Below are 18506 nucleotides of genomic sequence, written 5' to 3' on the forward strand. Positions count from 1 at the left end.
ACCTAAGTCTCCACCTATTTTATTCGAAAGATTCTTTCCGAAAGGCTATTCTCCCAAATTTGTTAATATTTACTCTGCTTCACCGAGAATTTTTCTCTCTCTCTTTCTAAATTTATTGAAAGTTGCTTCCCACTCGAGCGCATTTGTCCAGGCTGCTCCTATCAAAGATGACAGGAGCTACGTCGGGAGGCCCAGCGGTCTTGCTCGAAGTAATGCTGCCACCCCTTTTATGTGGAACATTTTATGATGAAAACAATATAGCTTTTTTATTATCGCCTCCTGCTCAGGAGGCCTTTTGATTTTCCCCATATGTATTTATTGGGTCGCCTACTGATCGGGAGACCTTCGGGTTTTTGAATTCACACCACCCCGACCTGGGTACCGGCGTGAATGAAGGTCCCCCATTTCACATTTTTGACTAAACTTCCACATAAACTTTTACATATTAATGACTTTACACTTAGACAATCACAACATATATAGAAGCCCCGTAATAGCACATGGCATCAGCGTACGTTCTTTGTGGACGAACGTTATCGGCAAGTCCGTCCACTACCACGGCAACCACGAAACATCCACCAAGAATTTACTTTATTTTCTGACTGTAATATGTCAGTATAACCTCACTAATAAAGTTAGTTATGTGGGCCAAGAAAAAAAACTGACAAGTTCACAAGAAGTATACTTGTTCTGACAAATATATTTGGTATCACTTTCGTAGTACAAAAACTAGGTGGATCTTATGATATTTTCACAAAAAGAATTAGAGGAACAATAGCTGAAAAGCCATATATAATTATTCCGCCAATTAGGGATTCATTCGTGCATGTTGCCAAACGCATAAATAGTTTTAAAGTTTATCAGCTTGCCATAGTCAGAACACCGATTAGATATTTGAAAAGAACATCCACATGAATTTTTGCTTCCTAATCTATAGATAGCTGTTTTTTTAGGTGAATTATATTTACAGATTTTATCTCTCAGGTACATACTTAGCGGCTAGATGATATTGATGCTTGAAGACCTTTAGATATTGGTGAGGAATGTGAAGGTTTCTCTCTTGAAATAATTTGTTAATCACAATTAGACGATCTGCTTAAAAATGAGGATAAACAAGATACTGTGAAAGATTCAACATAATTAATTCACTGTTGTTGGCATATTCTTATACAAATGATAACATAATTATTATTTTTTCTGAATATATCAAACCCAATGACGTCTTGTGATCAACTTTTTTTTGTACACGTATAAAACAATTGAATCCTGCGAAAAGCACCAACCAATGGAACTATACCGCCCTATCCCTTGGACAGTTTCATACGCCACTGAAAACTTCCCCCAGCATTACCAAATTTCCGTATCTGTAACCGACGCGGATAGCACCCTAACTCTATTTTCCGTACTATCTCTAGGAATGATGACGCGGGTGGGAGAAGCGAGCAGCATTTTTTGCGCGTGCGCCTGACTGTAAACGTGACACTGCCGTTCACAGAGCTTAGGCGAAACAACGGGAGAGACGCTGGGAGGGTAATTTATCCTTTCGCGCCAAAGCTCGTTCGCGATCTCTTTTTCGATGCGATCTTCAATAGCGAGCTTTTGAATTCTTTTATTCAGAAGAGCCAATGTGATTGGCGAGTTCGCGATGCGGTAGCTGTCGCTGCGTTTGATTTTTCGGTCCTTGACTTTTTTATTAGTTGTGTTTGGGTATTTGGTATGTGGGCGATGGGTGAAGGTGTTGGGGTTTTGGTCCTTACCTTTTTCGTGAGCAGGCGAATCGGATCCAGCTTCTCGTGTATAATAGTTGGCTTCCCGGGAGAAAATCCTAGGAGAATTTGGTTTCGATGGTGTAATCAGAGGCATCGGAATAGTCTCTAATTTTGGAGAAACCGGACGATTGAACTCGACAGTGGGTACTGCTGCTACCATCTGACTCTGGGTATTGGAAACTGGCCTCACCGACTTTATAGTCCTCTGATTTGGCAGCGGGCTATGACTGGGACTGGTCGTCGGTTTTACGTTCTTTCCAGGTGCGAACGTGGTATGCGCGCCTTTCCTTCTCCTCAAACTATCCGAACTGTAAACAACTTTACCTTCAGCGTCTAGCATTACCCTGGCGCCTTGCTTCTTGCTTTCTACAGAGTCCAGGTTTGTGTAGGTGATGTTGTTGTTTTCGTTACAGGGAAGTTCATCAAGACTCACGTATTCTGTGTCGCGTATCTTACCAGACAACACGTTTGTCAAATTCTTGTTAACGATATCGTTGGCATAGTTTGACTCTTCAGAAGACAAAGCTATCTTCTCGTTATTGTTTCTCACGTCAGCGATAGTAACATACTCTCCCGCGTCAAAGAGAATGTCATCAATTTTTCTTTGATCCTTGTTCATGCCTGGGGACTTACTTCGATCACGTTTGTGAGCGAAATTCACAATATTCGTTTTGAGTCGCCCGAACATGTTCATAGGGAGAAGAGAAGCTTTAATGATAGGCTGCGAAGGGGATTTATTCAAATTAGCTTCTTCCTTGACGGTCACAGTGCCGCCGCTCGGACTGGGTGCTCGGATGTTGTTGGAACTAGAAATAACATTGTCCAAAGCACTTTTCGTTTTGCTTCCTCCGTCGGGTTGATCTATCCTCTCGAGGGTAGCGTACCCAGACTGAGGATCCACCGTAATCAAGGAAAACTTATTGGAACCATTTACCGTTGTGCTTATGATGCGATGTATATCACCAGACTCATCACATTTCTTTTTAACATCTTTCTCATTCTCGTTTTGTTCACCCTTTCTTTGATTGAAGTTGTTCTTCTCCTCCATTTGTTTCTGATAGTTTTTGTGCGAGGAGTTGCTGCTGTGCTCACTTTCGTCGTCGCTGTGAGGAGGTGTGATGACGCACATCGACGGTATTCTGCTGGAGTTTATCGTGGTTTTTATTCGGATCCTTTCAATTCTTTCTGGGCCTTCCATGTCAGAAGATTCAGAAAAATCGAAGTCGGAACTGGTTCGAACGCCGTTGGGACTACTTATCGACTCTATGGGGGAACTAGAGGTATTGTGTCCACTGTCTGGCGAAACGTCTCCGTCGTTGGACTGCTTGTGTACGAGAGCTACAACCACTGGCTTCATATTGGTCGCAGGACTGCGCTTCACAGTGCCGGTTTTATCGCTGAAGTCTCTTTCTAGTGAACTTTCCGGTGATCGGTTGGACGACTTGGTTAAGGAACTTTTTCTTTCTGGAACTACAGGACCGATTACTAGTGATTTGTTGCTGTCCGAGGCACGCAAAGTGGTGCATACAGTACCGGCCGAGCTGGTTGTGGTTGAAGTAGACCCTTTGCCGAACAGCTCGTACTCATTTTCAGCCGACAGCACAGTAGACCCTGAGTTTGAGAAAGCTGACGTGGAATGTAATGGTGTAGGCGGAGTGTCTTCCTCCTTAAGAGTTTTCAAACCACTGTCCAAGTGGAAAGAGGTGTAATATCCCTCCGTATCACAAGAATATACCGAACTCGTCTCGCCATCTTCGTGTAAGTCGTGAATTATATCAGGAGTCAGAGTGCCTTCGCTAGTAACGCTGCTGGATGTGGACGTGCTATTGAATCTTCTCCTACTGTTGACCGAGCTTGATTGATGGTTTAGCGAGTTGCTCGAAGTTGCTGCGGAGGTTGTCGACTTGGGTTGAGTGGTTGTGGTGATTTCCGAGCCTATGGAGGCTCTTCCACTCTCGGAGCTGGCGCTCCAGTTACCACTGGAAGAATGCGGTTCGTCTTTATTTCCACCAGTTCTTCTGAGACGCCTCTGCACTGAGCTGTCTCGCAATTTGACCGCCATGTTCATAACTGACGAGAGAGGGTTAGGAGTTTGCATGTGAATGCTTGATTTTTCCGAAGACGATATGGACGCATTACGTTCGTGTGTTTTCCTCTCCTTATCCATGTCTCGTTTCCTCTTCATGGTCACTGTTTCGTGTACGTTGAAGTCGTCGATATCGTCTTTGATTCTTGCTTCCGCCTTGGATTCAGAGCTTTTGTTCATCAACTTGTCGTATCTGCTCTTGCCCCATTGTTTGAGTGTGTTGAAATGAGACTTTTTGATTTCTGGCGATTCTCTCTTGCTTGCTGAGCGCAAGATATCACTGCTTTTGCTCCTACTTACAGCACCAGTAGTTGTAGATTCAGTCTCATGGTTATATGTCGGTGAGGAAGGCTCCTCCCTGTTGAGGAACTGCTATTAGTGTTTGCTGGATGCAAGTGTTCATGTTATGTGAGTGTACAAAATGCTAATATGACCGGAAATATTTACAAATTTTAATTTATCAGAAGCCAAACAAACATGCTCTGTTATTTTCACAAATAATTTCGTTTTTTAATAGTTTTTTAGAAATATTTCCATAGCCAACACTCAATCAGACTAATTAGTACGTGTAATTAAAAACAAACTTATCACTCACCCTGCGGTTAAAGCGTCGCGAATTTCTTTTTGATCTGTACCCGCGAGCGTATTTCTCCTCCTGTTACGCGGCTTCCTGCTTCTAGTCCTTCTACGTGTGTCGCCATCTGTCGTTCGGTTCACTACCTCTCCTTGCATGAGCGAGCGCCGCTGTATTGACATCCGATCGAAGTTTCTTCCCGATATATCTACAGCGACGATCTCTGCTGGGAATCTGTAACAATAAAAGTAGTTTAGTGCTTGCCTAGTAGAGGGCAACATTCAATATGAAATCTGAAATAACTGAAGATTGTCAGATGTTTTGATTTTACAAAAAGGCTTGTGGTTTGCTTGATTGGCCACATTAAGATCACCTGAGGAACTACAGAAGGTATACAATCGCTGTTAAAGGAACATTCATTTGATATAACGATAAATACTACTGAATCAACTATGATTTCAAAAAAATATGATGTCCAGGTAAAATTTTAACTTTTTCTTTAGAAGCACATTAAATTAATGAAATATGTTACTCAATAAATTCTTAGCATTGTTTATTTTCCCAGGCTGTCGTCTCATTTTTTTGCAAAGTGACTTGACAGTTTTCGAATTGTTTTACTGTCAAATATATTGTATTTTCATTAGAGAAACTCAGCTTTATATCGATCTACTAATATCAACTGTTTGATGCCTTTTTGAAACACAATTTATTGACAGACGCACACTAAGAAACATTACTCAAAAATACGTTTGACAGTTTCATTGACTTGTATTTATAATGGTGAATATTTTGGTACAATGCGAAACTAAACAATTTTACAAATAATTAATCTTTCTCATGAACGCATAACACGTATAATCACAGTTTTTGAATTGAGTTACATTCAAAATTAAAAAAATAAGAAAAAATAACTACGAATTCGATGAATGTCAGATGATTAGGGCAACAATAGTCGAACAGCCTGTTGAATGCATTTTTTGAATATTTTTGAGAATCGTTGTATGACTAGTAATTTGTCTAGTTATCTTAGAAAATGCACCTTAGACTTTGAGATAACCAGCTTATAAACTTGTTGAAACTTTTATTATGACATCCTAAAAGTTGTCTCAAAACCTACCCGACCATTAAAATTTAGGGTCAAAGGTCACAAAAATCATTTTTGCACATTTTTTGCAAATATCTCGTTTCCTATGAGTTTTTCGCGTTGTTATTGATGTATTCGGTTTCGGTCTTCCTTTTCCAGAAAGTTATCGACTTTCTAAATAATTGTGGAGAATTAGAAACCCTAAAAGGTGTTATATTAACTAGATTTTATTTATTTGACGAATCACGAGATAGACGACAAACGAATTTGATAAACTCATGTATTTAAATTGATTTAGGCTTTTGCGGCCGAGATTTTCATTGTTACGATCTTCATTCGGGTTCGAAGGCCGTCGTGGTTTGGAACTGTATTATTCACCGGTGAACCATCAAGATGAATAAACCTCTGAAGAAGCCAGCCACTCGTGCTGGCGAAACGTTAGGATACAGTTCATTTTTTATCAATGATATCAATGCAAAAAGGCGGTGAATAAGTGCCAAGATTGTGCGCCCGACTCACGATCCAAAGGTAGTGAGTTCGAATCCAACTTCGATTAGACATTTCTCCCGCGAGAATTTTCTCAGTTGGTGTTGGATTGATTCTGTTGTTACATGGCTGATAGGTAGGTAGGTAGGTCTGAAGTGAGTGGGTCTATTCTAACCTCCACCGCAACCCATAAGTGTTTATTGTGGCTCACACCCATTCACACTCGGCCAAATAAACCCAGCTTCTTGAGAGTACGGATCTGCCGAACTCAAAGAACCTGATTCGATCCCCAGCGGGCCAGGCACAAAGTATATGCTCTGCAGTTTCATCATTTTCCAGACAGAGGCGACACACACTGTCTTCTGACAGTCCAAATCTGCATGTGATGATTCAAATGACAGTGACCTGTCGATGCCAATGACAGGTTCTGGTGCTGCTTGCAGCATCCTCCTTTGCAATAGAGTCAGCAGCTTCGATGCCTTTCAGGCCAGTATGGCCAGGAATCCAGACCAGAGACAATCTGTTCAGTCTTCCTATCGAGGAGAGTCTTTTTTGGCAGTTTGCTACCAATTTAGACGTTGCTCGGTGGGAGCCAAGAGCTTCCAACGCCGCTTGACTGTCCGAGAATATTTTTATTGACTTGTGAGTGAGGTTGGATTCATCCAATCTCTCCGCACACAATTTAATAGCGTACATTTCCGTTTGAAATACAGTCGCATACGTTCCTAGGCAGGTAGATAACTCTGTCCTGGGTCTGCGACTGAAAACACCTGTACCAGAACCGGAAGGTGTTTTTGATCCATCTATGAACAAACAACTATCTGCTCTTGATATTTCCTTCTCCCGCAGGATTCAGTCCTCTGTACTCGGGAATAGTACTTTATAAGGCAGTTTGTAGTTGACGGTTGGAGGCATAAAGTCAGAGGTCATTTTCAGAATGCTATTACTTCCAATGTCAACCAACAGTCTGTTGCACTTTGCATTGAATTGATTTGTGCAATTGGCAATGTGCACAAGTCTGTATGCAGTCCATCTAGCCTCTTTTTCCAGAAAAATGTGGAGAGGAGGTAGATCTAGAAGGATCTCCATGGCCGCTGACGGTGTGGTACTGATGGCACCACTGATAGCCAGACAAGCCTGTCTCTGTGAGGCAGTGAGCTTCGCTTGGGCCGTTTTCTGTAACGCCTTCGGCCACCAAGCAATTGCACCATACGTGATCATTGGTCTGACAATCATCACATAAATCCAATGGATTTGTTCGGGACCTAAACCCCAAGTTTTACCACAAATCCTTCGACATGTCCATAGAGACAGTCTGGCTTTGTGTAAAACTTTTTCCAAGTTAGCGTTCCAAGTGAATCTTTTATCAAGGACAATGCCAAGATATTTCACCTCCGTTCCAAATGGAATGATCACACCATTGAGGGAAAGTGGCGTTAGATCGTCCAATTTCCTTCTCTTGGTGAAGGGGATTAACACAGTTTTGCTGGTGTTGACAGATATCTGGTCCCTCAGGCACCAACTGTAAACAACGTCCAACGCGCTTTGGAGGATATTATAAGCTACCCTTCTCGACGTGGACCTTGCCAGGATGCCAAGGTCATCTGCATAAGCTTGCAGATCAACTTTTCTTCTGTCGAGGGCATCAACAGACTATCCAACAGAAGCGACCATAGAAGGGGAGATAGTACCCCACCTTGAGGTCAGCCCCTGGTGACCCTGAACCTGATAGCCTCGCCTTGAAGAGTCGTAGTTGCAGTTCTGTTTACTAGCATGGCATAGGTCAAGCCAGTTATGGTCGATTCTATACCCTTTCTAGCCAGAGACAATCCTATAGATTTAGGTAGTGCACTGTCAAATGCTCCTTCAATATCAAGAAATACAGCAACCGCAATCTCTTTGTTGTCAAGGGATTGTGAGATTTTGTCAACGAGGTTGTTTTATGCTGAATCTGTCGATTTGCCGGTTTGATAAGAATACTGGTAGTTATTCAGTGGGGATGCATATAATGCTACCCTCCTGATATGTCCGTCCAGTATCCTCTCAAGTCCTTTCAGCAGGAAGGATGTAGGGCTGATTGGTCGTACCCATTTGGGGTGTGGGTCTCTCCAGCCCACTTTAGGTATATATACCATCCTTGCTGCCAACCAACTGGGTGGTATATAGTTTCACGCCAGACTAACTCTATACAATTTTGTGAGAATAGGTAAAATTATTTCCAGTCCGTTTTGAAGAAGAGCTGGAAATATACCATCCTCTCCGAGAGATTTGAGGGCTAAAAAGACTTGATAGACCATTCAACTGCCGGTGCTGTGATAACCTCTTTTGGGACGTCCCAGTCGTTCTTTTTTGGGCGTTTATTGCCCTCGAAGATGGGCGGTCTATTGTTATCAAGAGTCAGATGGCTGATAGGACTACGAGTAGTTAAAATGCCCTTAAAATTCAACTGACCCAGGAACAAAAAGTAAACGACCATTAACAACAACGTGTGTTCGCTGAATCGGCTCTGAATCAGTTGGCAACTAACCCTAAGTTTCATCGAATAATCATCTTCAGTGATAAGGCTCATTTTTGGATGAATGGGTACGTGAACAAACAAAATTCTCGAATTTGGGACGATACTAATCAACATGAGATCCAAGAGCGTCGAAAGCACCCCGAAAAAAAGCCACTGTGGTTTGGATTTTGGGCTGGTGGCGTCATCGGTCCATATTTCTTTGAGAACGATGTTGGCCAGGCCATCACCGTCAACGACGAGTACAATAGGTCAATGATTATCAACTTCTTTTGGTCTGAACGACATGTGGTTTCAACAGGATGGCGCCACACAGCTGATGCCACAATGGATATTCTGCACAAGGTCATCTCACGTAAAGGTGCGCCAGAATCATGGAAAATTGAACACTCCACCCATAGTAGCCGTGGCGGACATTTTAAAGATGTTATATTCCATCGATAGCTTTTTCAAACGAATAAAAATTTTCGATATCTCACATGCACTTTGTTTTATTTGAATTAAGAAATAGGAAGCGGTTAATGTACAGATGGCAATTACAAAACTTGAGTAGATGAATGAATGTCTGGTAAAACAAGTAGTTGAAAAAAAATGCAATATTACTTTGGCTTTGTATGAAAACAAGTTTAACAATGATGAACTTTTTGTTGGTCGTTTGAAATGTCATTTGTATGTTTGCGTTTTTTGATTTCTAGAGGTTCCAGTAGGTTCAATTATTGTCCTTCATTTTCTGCATGCGCTCTCAAAGGCCAAAAAAACCAATACATAGAAATGAACCGGCAGCGAGCTAGTCCACGTGGACTGTAGACATGTTACGGTGACGAATAGAAATCGGTAATTCGGGGATGCTTCTCGCCGTCGTGTTATCAATGTTCAGTTCAGGAACTGATCGCAATTTGAGTGTTGAAATTCGATATTGGTGCAGTTATAATTAATACTTGAAATTTTTGTTATCTGCTTAAAATGTGGCGTCCTTGGACAAGTACTAATAGTAATAACGAGTGTGATAACAACGCAGACTTTTTTCAGTGTAGCGATTTCAATAGCGATGGTGAACAATGCGAAAAAGAGATAACAGCGAATAAGATTCGGATGCATTTGAATATTGAAACACAGAGAGTATGTTTCAATGTATATAAGAATCTACATCTCAAGTTTGATTTCGAAGGAAACAAACCATTACAAGCAACATCAGATTTGACCAAAATTCCTTTCTCAACTCTAAGTAAAATAGTGAAAAACAAACCTTATGAACGCAAGACGCGATGTGAAACAGGATTACCAAAACCTTTAGATGTTCATCTGATAAAATCATTGAAAAAAACAATATACGACTGTTACAAAAGCAATGAGATTCCTACAAGTGAAATCATACTGAAGAAATTGAATACTTCCGGCCATAACGTGAGCTGCTGTGACAAAACTCTTTATTGTGATTCTTATATAATCAGAAATGATTATTGAATAACGAAATTAGTTAGCTCCCTAACTATATCATTAAAAGGGAGCTGTTGGAAGGTAAGTTACACTATATCGTTTACTTGAACTAAGTATGCCATGCTCTGTAGGTAATATACCTTTTTTCTTAATCATTCATCTAATTAAGTTTTGCAATTGCCTACTGCCATATAAAACACATTTTACAATGGTTTGATGCAGCAGTTCAAATGATGAAACTACCGTGTAGGTAAACGCGTCTTGAAATTATTTCACTGTAAAAATTGTACAATTATCATCATGGATACTCATATTAATTTTCATAAAGTAACGGGTTAGTTTATAAGTAATGCTAAGACAGTTTCTCGCGTGTCACAAAAACTTCAATGAGTAAAAATAGTTCTCAATTATGAAAAACTCACTTGAGCGCCACGACTTGGAGTTGTTCTTCGGGAGAGGGTAGTTTATGGTCGATGCCTTCGTCATCCGACGCTATCGTGCCATCCGTGGCATCGCCGTCCGTTATGCTGACATTCGGGCCAATGCGATTGGCGCAATCTGGAGTGACGGTTATGTCACCCAAAGCCTCGTTTGATGTCCATCTTCTAAGCTCCTCGACTGCGGCAGGCTGGAAAAAAATAGAAATGGGTTGTGATGCCTGTTTTTTTAATCCAAGCGCCGCAAGTATAAACTGAGAAATAATCAAAACAGATAATATAAATATGTAGTGGAAGTTGAGTGTTTTTGTAATGGCACATGAGACCGCAGGTGGAGGCTAAAAATTCTCTCGAATGTGCCTCGAAAACACGAATTTCATACACAGAATACATTTTTTTACAATCGTGAATTAACATCGTCTGAGATATATTAAAAATAAATACTTCCAATAGTTCTTGACGTGGTGTTTTGATCTGATAAGTTATCGCTTTTAAACGACTGTTGTCTTGAAAATATTATTCAATGTTTTCAGTAAAATCGTATTAAAAATTTTTCCTGCCTGAAAAAAAAAGTTCAAAATAATTAGATATTACTTGTTTTTTCCATACATTTTATTCTTAATGTTATCAATACTTCCAATATAATTTCACAACCTCCAGCATATATAGAAGATAGTTTGAATAACAAAATTGAGATTTCTGACAAAATATTGAATTGTCCATCTTCTTCCAAGCAAATAAAAATATCTGATGAAATTGTGAAATCAACTCTCCAAAAAATATCTAACATTTCTGATCAGCAACAATTATATTTTGAAAATAGTTGTTCAAACTTTACTATCAATTATTATTCCAATAAATGAAATTGTTTTATGATGGATAATCTATTAATCTATTAATAATTGACTCTGTTGAAAATAATTTTGGCAGTGAAAAAAGTTTTTTTTTCACAGTGAAAAACATTTAAGCATCAATAGAGATGCAGTTGTACAAAAAGGTATTTTCACAAAAAAATATATCTAAAATCTCGTTGCCGGAAAGTATATGTATGGAAAGTTATAATAATGAGTATTTAAGACAATTGCACCCTAAATAAATTACAATATTACACATTGTAGGTACATTTTTGTAGATTCTTACTATCTTTTTAACTATATTTTTATATTTAGTTTATTGTAAATATGCACCCTAACAAATCGATCAATTACAAAAAATAAAGTTATAACCCGAAGTTCAGTCGTCTCATAAAGGTATGTGGTCTTTCAAGAGCTTTTGTGGCTCATTAATATATAATCTCATTGAGCGATTTTTGACCAATTTTTCTCTACGAATTCAAATTGAACCAAAGCGTGACGAAACAACTCGAAAAATTAAACAGGCATTTGGCAATGATAGTGTTAATGAACGCACCTTTCAACGTTGTTTTGCAAAATTCCGTTCTGGAGATTTTAGCCTCGAAGGTTTGACCCAAAGTGGTCGACCTTCAGTAATCCAGGACGAGGATTTGAGGACCGCGGTGGAGACTGACCCGTCACAAAGGGTGTGTGGGCTGGCGGAAAAACTGATCGCCAGCTCCCATGCGGTTTATGATGGTTTAAAACGTATTGGAAAGGTCAAAAAGCTCAAAAAGCAGGTGCCGAAAATTGCGTCAGCAGTCGCCTCTGCTGGTCAACCGAAGAGGTCCGATCCTGCTCCTCAACAACACCCGTCCGCACGTGTTACAATTCACGAATTAAACGAATTGAGCGTGAAGTTGTACTTCACACATCATATCCCCCAGCCCTCTCACCAACCGACTACCATCTTTTCAAACACTTCGATAACAATCTCACAGGTAGAACCTTCGCCAATCAAGACTAGGCAAAAACGGCCTTCGTCGATTATTCGAATCCCGAGCATACGTTTTTATGCTGACGGAATCAGTCGACTTGTGTTACGTTGGCAAAAGTACAGTGATTCAAATGGCGCTTATTGGGAATTAATTGAATAAGTATTAACTGAGATATTACAGTTTAAAGTAGACTCATGAAAACGGACAAAACTTTTGAAACAACCGCTCTTCCCAAACATGTTTCGTTCCTTAAGAACATTTATGACGTTTACAAGATTCATTTTTCTTTGCAAAATATTCTCTTACACGCTCTCTTAATGCCAGTTCTAAAAGAAGCATCTCTGATACCAGTTAATCCATATTCGACAATACCTAAGCACACATTTATTTGAACTTCTTCACTGCTTTATAATATTGTCAGGTTTCTTTAAAAAACTTTTCACCGAACTAAAATATTCAAATTTCGTCATAATCCTGACACAGTATATTTTGTCATGGACGCCACCACGTAAATATACAGTTTCAATTTTTTCCTTACACAGGGTCAAAAACTCTGACCATAAATTTTGTCAATTGTGACCAAATTTCAATAGCCACATAGAAAAATTAAAATTAAATAATGCGCTACTTTAAAGAAGGTGTGTCGGAAAAACAACAATAAGTTATGTTGAATGTTATCTGTACATTAGTGAAATCAACAAAATGGAAGAAAAGCCAAAATTACGTTATGTAATTGTAATTTTATATATGGCTAAAAAATTTCTTCATCTTGTTTTCAATACTGTGAGAATAGTCATAATTATTTAGTGACTTTTTTTATTTTCCATCTGGATTAAAGCGGAAAATTATGCCAAATTGAAATATTTTTACTCATTCTATATCATTAAATATTTTCATAACAATTAACTATATGAGAAAGGAAAATATATCTTTTGTAAAAACATAGAGATGTATTGTTAGATTCAATTTTTGTTGATGTTCATTTGGTATGACTGTGAGTATAGAGAAGAAGCCAATTTTTCAAGACCGAAGAACTTTCGTCGTGAATTGTATCCTATATTATTAATAATCATTCGAACAAAATATGTGATGAATACGAGTATATCGTAATAGAAAGAATAACTGCCTTTAATATTATTTCGGTAAATATTAACTTGGTAGACGCTGAAAAACGAACTTTTCGTGCGAAGTGCATTTTTGCAGAAATGAGATCTGACTGATGGAAGAGAGCGGTTGAAGAGAACAACTTAAACATAGCCTAATAAACGAAAACATAAAGTTATCTTGGGAATACTAACAGAATTACGTCAGTATTCTTGAAATAACATTCAAAAGAGGTGTGATTTCAAGACCAGAATATGCATCAAGGGCGATGACACGGATTATTCTTGATCTCATTACGTTAATAGCTAGACAATATATCCTGAAGTTGCGTACCGCACAGTGTTCTGGCCAAATGCACGTTTTATCGTTATGGGATATTACAAATCCAAATTGAAATGTTTTATTGTTGCGTTCATCATCACTATTACAAAACACCTTCTCTGCCTAAAAATAATCAATTTACACTTTCTTTGTTTATAACCGACACCTTTGAACTCGATATTGACAAACTTTAAATGGACCAAATTTGTACACTTATCAAGAATAGGTGACAGTACAATAATTTCTCAAGGTTATCTCATTATCCTGATCAGGATCACCAGGATTAAATAGTTTCCTCACACAGTCTCTGTGTGAGAGCAAGTGAGACAACCACATTGTCTATATGCGTCTATACAGGGTGTAACTAAATAAGTGTAAAACATTAAAGGAGGTGATCCCTCATCGAAAAAAAGATAGGATCTTTCATATAAAGAAATTTCATTGGAGCATCCCTTGTTAGGATACAGCCCCTTGAAGGGGGTACATAAAATTTGTATAACAATTTTTTTCACTAAAAAAGTTACAATATTTCACTAAAAAAGTTACAATATTGAAATTAACCTGACGTTTTGTAATACCAAAAAGACACTTATCCAGAAATTTATTTGGTTTACTTCATGGTTGTAAGGGGTGGAAAACGCAACCCCTAAAATTTATTTTCAATGTAACTTTTTGTCTTATTATTTGTTTACCATTTAAAAATTTATTTCCGATAGCCTGTTTCATTCTAAACAAAAAATGTCTCTTGGGTTTTTTGCCCAAAATAAACCAGTTCGCAGAAAAAAAATTATTTTGGGAACTTTATATTAAAACAAATAATTTGAAATAGCAAGTCAAACTAAAAAGTAGAAAATAAATAATAATTTAAAAAACTAAAAAAACCCGCTTTGATAGCAACACAAACTAAAAAATAATTCGAAACTGATTTAAGATTGTGTTTAACATCGATAATAAGTCCTATGGCTTGATGTAACTAATGACTATTAATAAGTCTAAAATAGGAATAAATCTATTTACAAAAAAACTAATTTTCTTGTAAAAAAGCGTGGGGTGCCAATCTGGCAAACAGCTCTAACCAAGTATTTAAAACAATGGATATTCAGCACCCCACGCTTTTTACAACAAAATACATTTTTTTGTAAATAGATTCATTCTGATTTCAGACTTATTCAAAATCATTAGTTACATCAAGCCATAGAACTTATTATCAATGTTGAATCTTATCTTAAAATAGTTGCGAATTGTTTTTCATTTTTTAGTTTGTGTTGCTATTAAAGCGTGTTTTTTTTTAGTTTTTTAAACTATTATTTATTATAACATTTGATAAAGGTGAGAAATTGAAGAATAGGGACAATGTCTGAAATAAATATTATTATTATTAGGTTTTACTGAATCGTAAACTCGTTAATTCCTGGGAGAACTATCGGGATCCATTTCAAAAAACTTTTTTGAAAAACTCTTGCCATCAATATTCAACAGTGACGTTGTCAATTGAAACGAGTAAATATCTATTTTAATGGAACATGAATAGGTTTGCGAAATATATGCAGAAAAATATAGTGTAACTTCGTGGCGAGGAGAATGAAAAGTAGGAACAGCCCGGCCGAAATCCCAGAACAGAATGAATGAATGCCTCTGCTAAAAATGTTTCTCAAGTCACTTTAGAAATAATCGTCATTGACAATATGGTCAGGGTCATAAATATATTCGAGAAGGGTCGACCACTTGGGCCCTTGTCCTAATCCATCAAAGTGTTTACAATAAAATATTCCAAGTGGCTCCGTTCTAAATATCCATATGTTTATCGGCAATAACCGTTGGGTTGGGGAGAATAGAGTATTTCAATGATTTGCCATGAAAAAAAATAAGGAAATAATTAACATAAAAAACCAAGCAGATGGATATTTTGTACGAACGCTCGTTAATAGAGTTATGAAGGTTCAATTTCCTAACAATAATTTATTATATGAAATTGAAATCAATGAAGAGATGTAATGTTTCTAAACTAAATAGTTGTAGGAAAAACCCTACAGAACAATTTAACGATTCATTCAAGTGAAAAATTTGATTCATTTTTTTTGTATTTCATTCTGGTGAATTGAATATATTGTTATAATAAATTGATGGATGTAGCCGTTACTACGTGGTAGGAGATCTAATAAAAGTGGAAAAAAAGATAAAAAGTTTTATTACTCATATATATATATATATATATATATATATATATATATATATATAATATAATTTGTATATGAAATCGTTTAGTCTGTGATCACGACAGACTGAATGGTATTGCCAAGAGTATCGGTCTGAAATAAATATGAAACTAGAAAGTTTACATTGAAAGTTGTCATAGAAAATAGCCGCCGTCCTTGCCATATATATATTGATTGTAATAATAAACATTAGACATGTGGGTGTAAACAGATAAAGTACTCAAATTATGCAGACACAGAGGTGTCGAGTTGGCGTTGAACATGAAAGAGTTCATATTTTCAGATAGTTTACAGGAAATTGCAGAGACGTTAGTTTGTTTTTGTTTCTTTGAAATATGATCATATCGGTTTACTTCAGAATCGATTGGAGGATATATATCGCAATTGGGTCAAATATTTCCTGCATATACATCTCAGGTTTGGATAAATGTGAATGTCGTATATGTATAAAGAACAATTTCTCCACTAATTTCATTATTCGTGTTATGCATTTCAGAAGACATTGAACAATTTTTTCAAATATTTCAATCGATTTGTTTTCTGAATTATAAAAACTACATTGAATTTCATTCTTATTACTTGAAAATTGTTATATACAAATATATTATGTATAAGATAATTAAATATTTTTTTGGAATCTGATAATCTGATTGATAAATCTTTTGAAATAATCATTGCATATAAACAAACTTATAAATCATGAATTTATTTTTGCCTGATTGAAATTGTTTTTTAGGTAAAATCATTGCTGTTTTGTATTCGAAATAAATACATCATATTTTTTTATTATTCATTTGTTAATTCGATAAAATGCCATCATTTTGAGAATGAAAATAAATATACAGTGTGATCCCCAAAGTATGCACCATATGGGAAATTTATTTATTAAGGGTTTTTCGACAAAAAGTTATTTCTGATAAAAGTTTGTGCATCCCCTAAAACTAAACAAGCACCAACAAAATACAGTACAACACATGTAATATTCGAGGAACCTTCAAATATTTATTTATTTTATTCATTTATTTAGAAAAAATGTTCATCATTGAAAAATACATCTAGAATTGAAGTCATGGCCATCTAAGTGAAGTTTTATTTTTTTACTCATTTTTTTAAATGGGGACTACGAAAACAATTTTGCTAAAACGATAAATAGACAGCGTCCTGTATACGACGGTTCATTTTAAAAGTCTGTAATATTACAATTTACACAACTATGGTGCTAACACGATCAATTGTTTTGAAAAGTAAATTAATTTTCAAAGTTTTTGGTGCAAAGTTATCTTTATATTATACAAAATTATACAGTACTGTAAGAACTTGATATTCAATAGTATCAAATCACAAAACATCGAGATAAAATAGGTATTTCGGAACAAACTCATTGATTATCTGGAGATTCAACTTAAAACACTTATTTTGAACAAGAAAATCAATGAGTTTGTTCAGAAATACCTATTTTATTTTGATGTTTTGTGATTTGATATTTGAATATTAAGTTTTTGTTACAATACTGTATAATTTTGAGTAATTCCTGTGATGACAAAAAATTAAAATAACACCAAAAACTTTGAAAATTAATTTACTTTTCAAAAAAATTGACCGTGGTTAACACGACAGTTGTGTAATTTGAAGGCTTTCAAAATGAACCATCGTAATAGGATGCTGTCTATTTATCGTTTCAGCAATTTTTTTTTGCAGTCCCTATTTAATAAAATAGGAAAAAAAATCAAATTAATTTTTGATAGCCATGACTTCAAATCTAGATGTATTTTTCAATGCTGAACAACTTTTCTATATAACATTTCCCGAAATTTTTCAAAATAAGAGTACTTTACTCTTGTCCCAAAATCAAATATTTGAAAGCTCCTCGTATATTACATATGTTTTACTGTATTTAGTTGGTGCATGCTTAGTTTTAGAGGATGCACAAACTTTTATCAAAAATAACTTTTTGTTGAAAAACCCTTAATAAATAAGTTTTCCATATGGTGCATACTTTGGGCATGACACTGTATAAAAAAAAATGTTTAACCCCAGCAATAGGGGAGAAGAAGCAAAAGTTTAATTGCCCACCTGCATCTATACTTGCATCAAGGGTACATTTTATTTAAAAATAGATATAAGAATTTCTACAACCATTTCTTTTTATGTTTGATTTGCTGTCTCTGTAACCTTTAGACCCTCAAAACGGCTATAAACCAGTGTTTGATGAACAAATTCTGTTCCGCTATAACTTTAACAAACTCAGTACGAAAATAACGAAAACAACGTCAAGCAAAGCAGCCCAATCATCAGTTCAGTGCACGTGGTCGGCTCTAAAATGTTTAAATTGTTGTACGAATGTATTTCTCTCCAATTTCATTCATTTTCTCTAATATTTCTCTATGTATTTCATATCTCTAGGTATGAAAAGTGATTAAATTATGTGGTCTCTTGATTAGTCCATTTTTATGCTTGACTAGGACCAACTATACGAGTTTTGAGCAGAACTAAGAAAAACTCAGCGGTGAATGAAACTTGATAGCTGCACTACTATCAAACTGATACTCAAGCTTGAGTTTCAGTTAGTTATCAGCCAGCGGAAAATAATTTAGGGCATGTGTTTGAAACTTCTCAGATGAGAATTTGTTTAACATGAAGAATAAC

General features: G+C 36.7%; 1 protein-coding gene across 1 annotated transcript in view; it reads right to left on the bottom strand.

The window, feature by feature from the left end:
• The window catches only part of gukh (NHS actin remodeling regulator GUK-holder), a 262039-nt gene that overhangs the window by 12558 nt on the left and 230975 nt on the right, over window positions 1-18506 (bottom strand). Inside the window, exons 3-5 of the mRNA XM_074172794.1 lie at window positions 10374-10579; window positions 4451-4663; window positions 1758-4213 (exon numbers count right to left, since the gene is read on the bottom strand). Coding sequence (XP_074028895.1) covers window positions 1758-4213; window positions 4451-4663; window positions 10374-10579 — 2875 coding nt within the window. The remainder of the gene's footprint in view (window positions 1-1757; window positions 4214-4450; window positions 4664-10373; window positions 10580-18506) is intronic.

The sequence above is a fragment of the Leptinotarsa decemlineata genome, unplaced genomic scaffold, assembly GCF_025532065.1.
Source record: "Leptinotarsa decemlineata unplaced genomic scaffold, Ldec_3_MD MMD2_tig00000199_RagTag_RagTag, whole genome shotgun sequence".
NCBI lineage: Eukaryota > Metazoa > Arthropoda > Insecta > Coleoptera > Chrysomelidae > Leptinotarsa > Leptinotarsa decemlineata.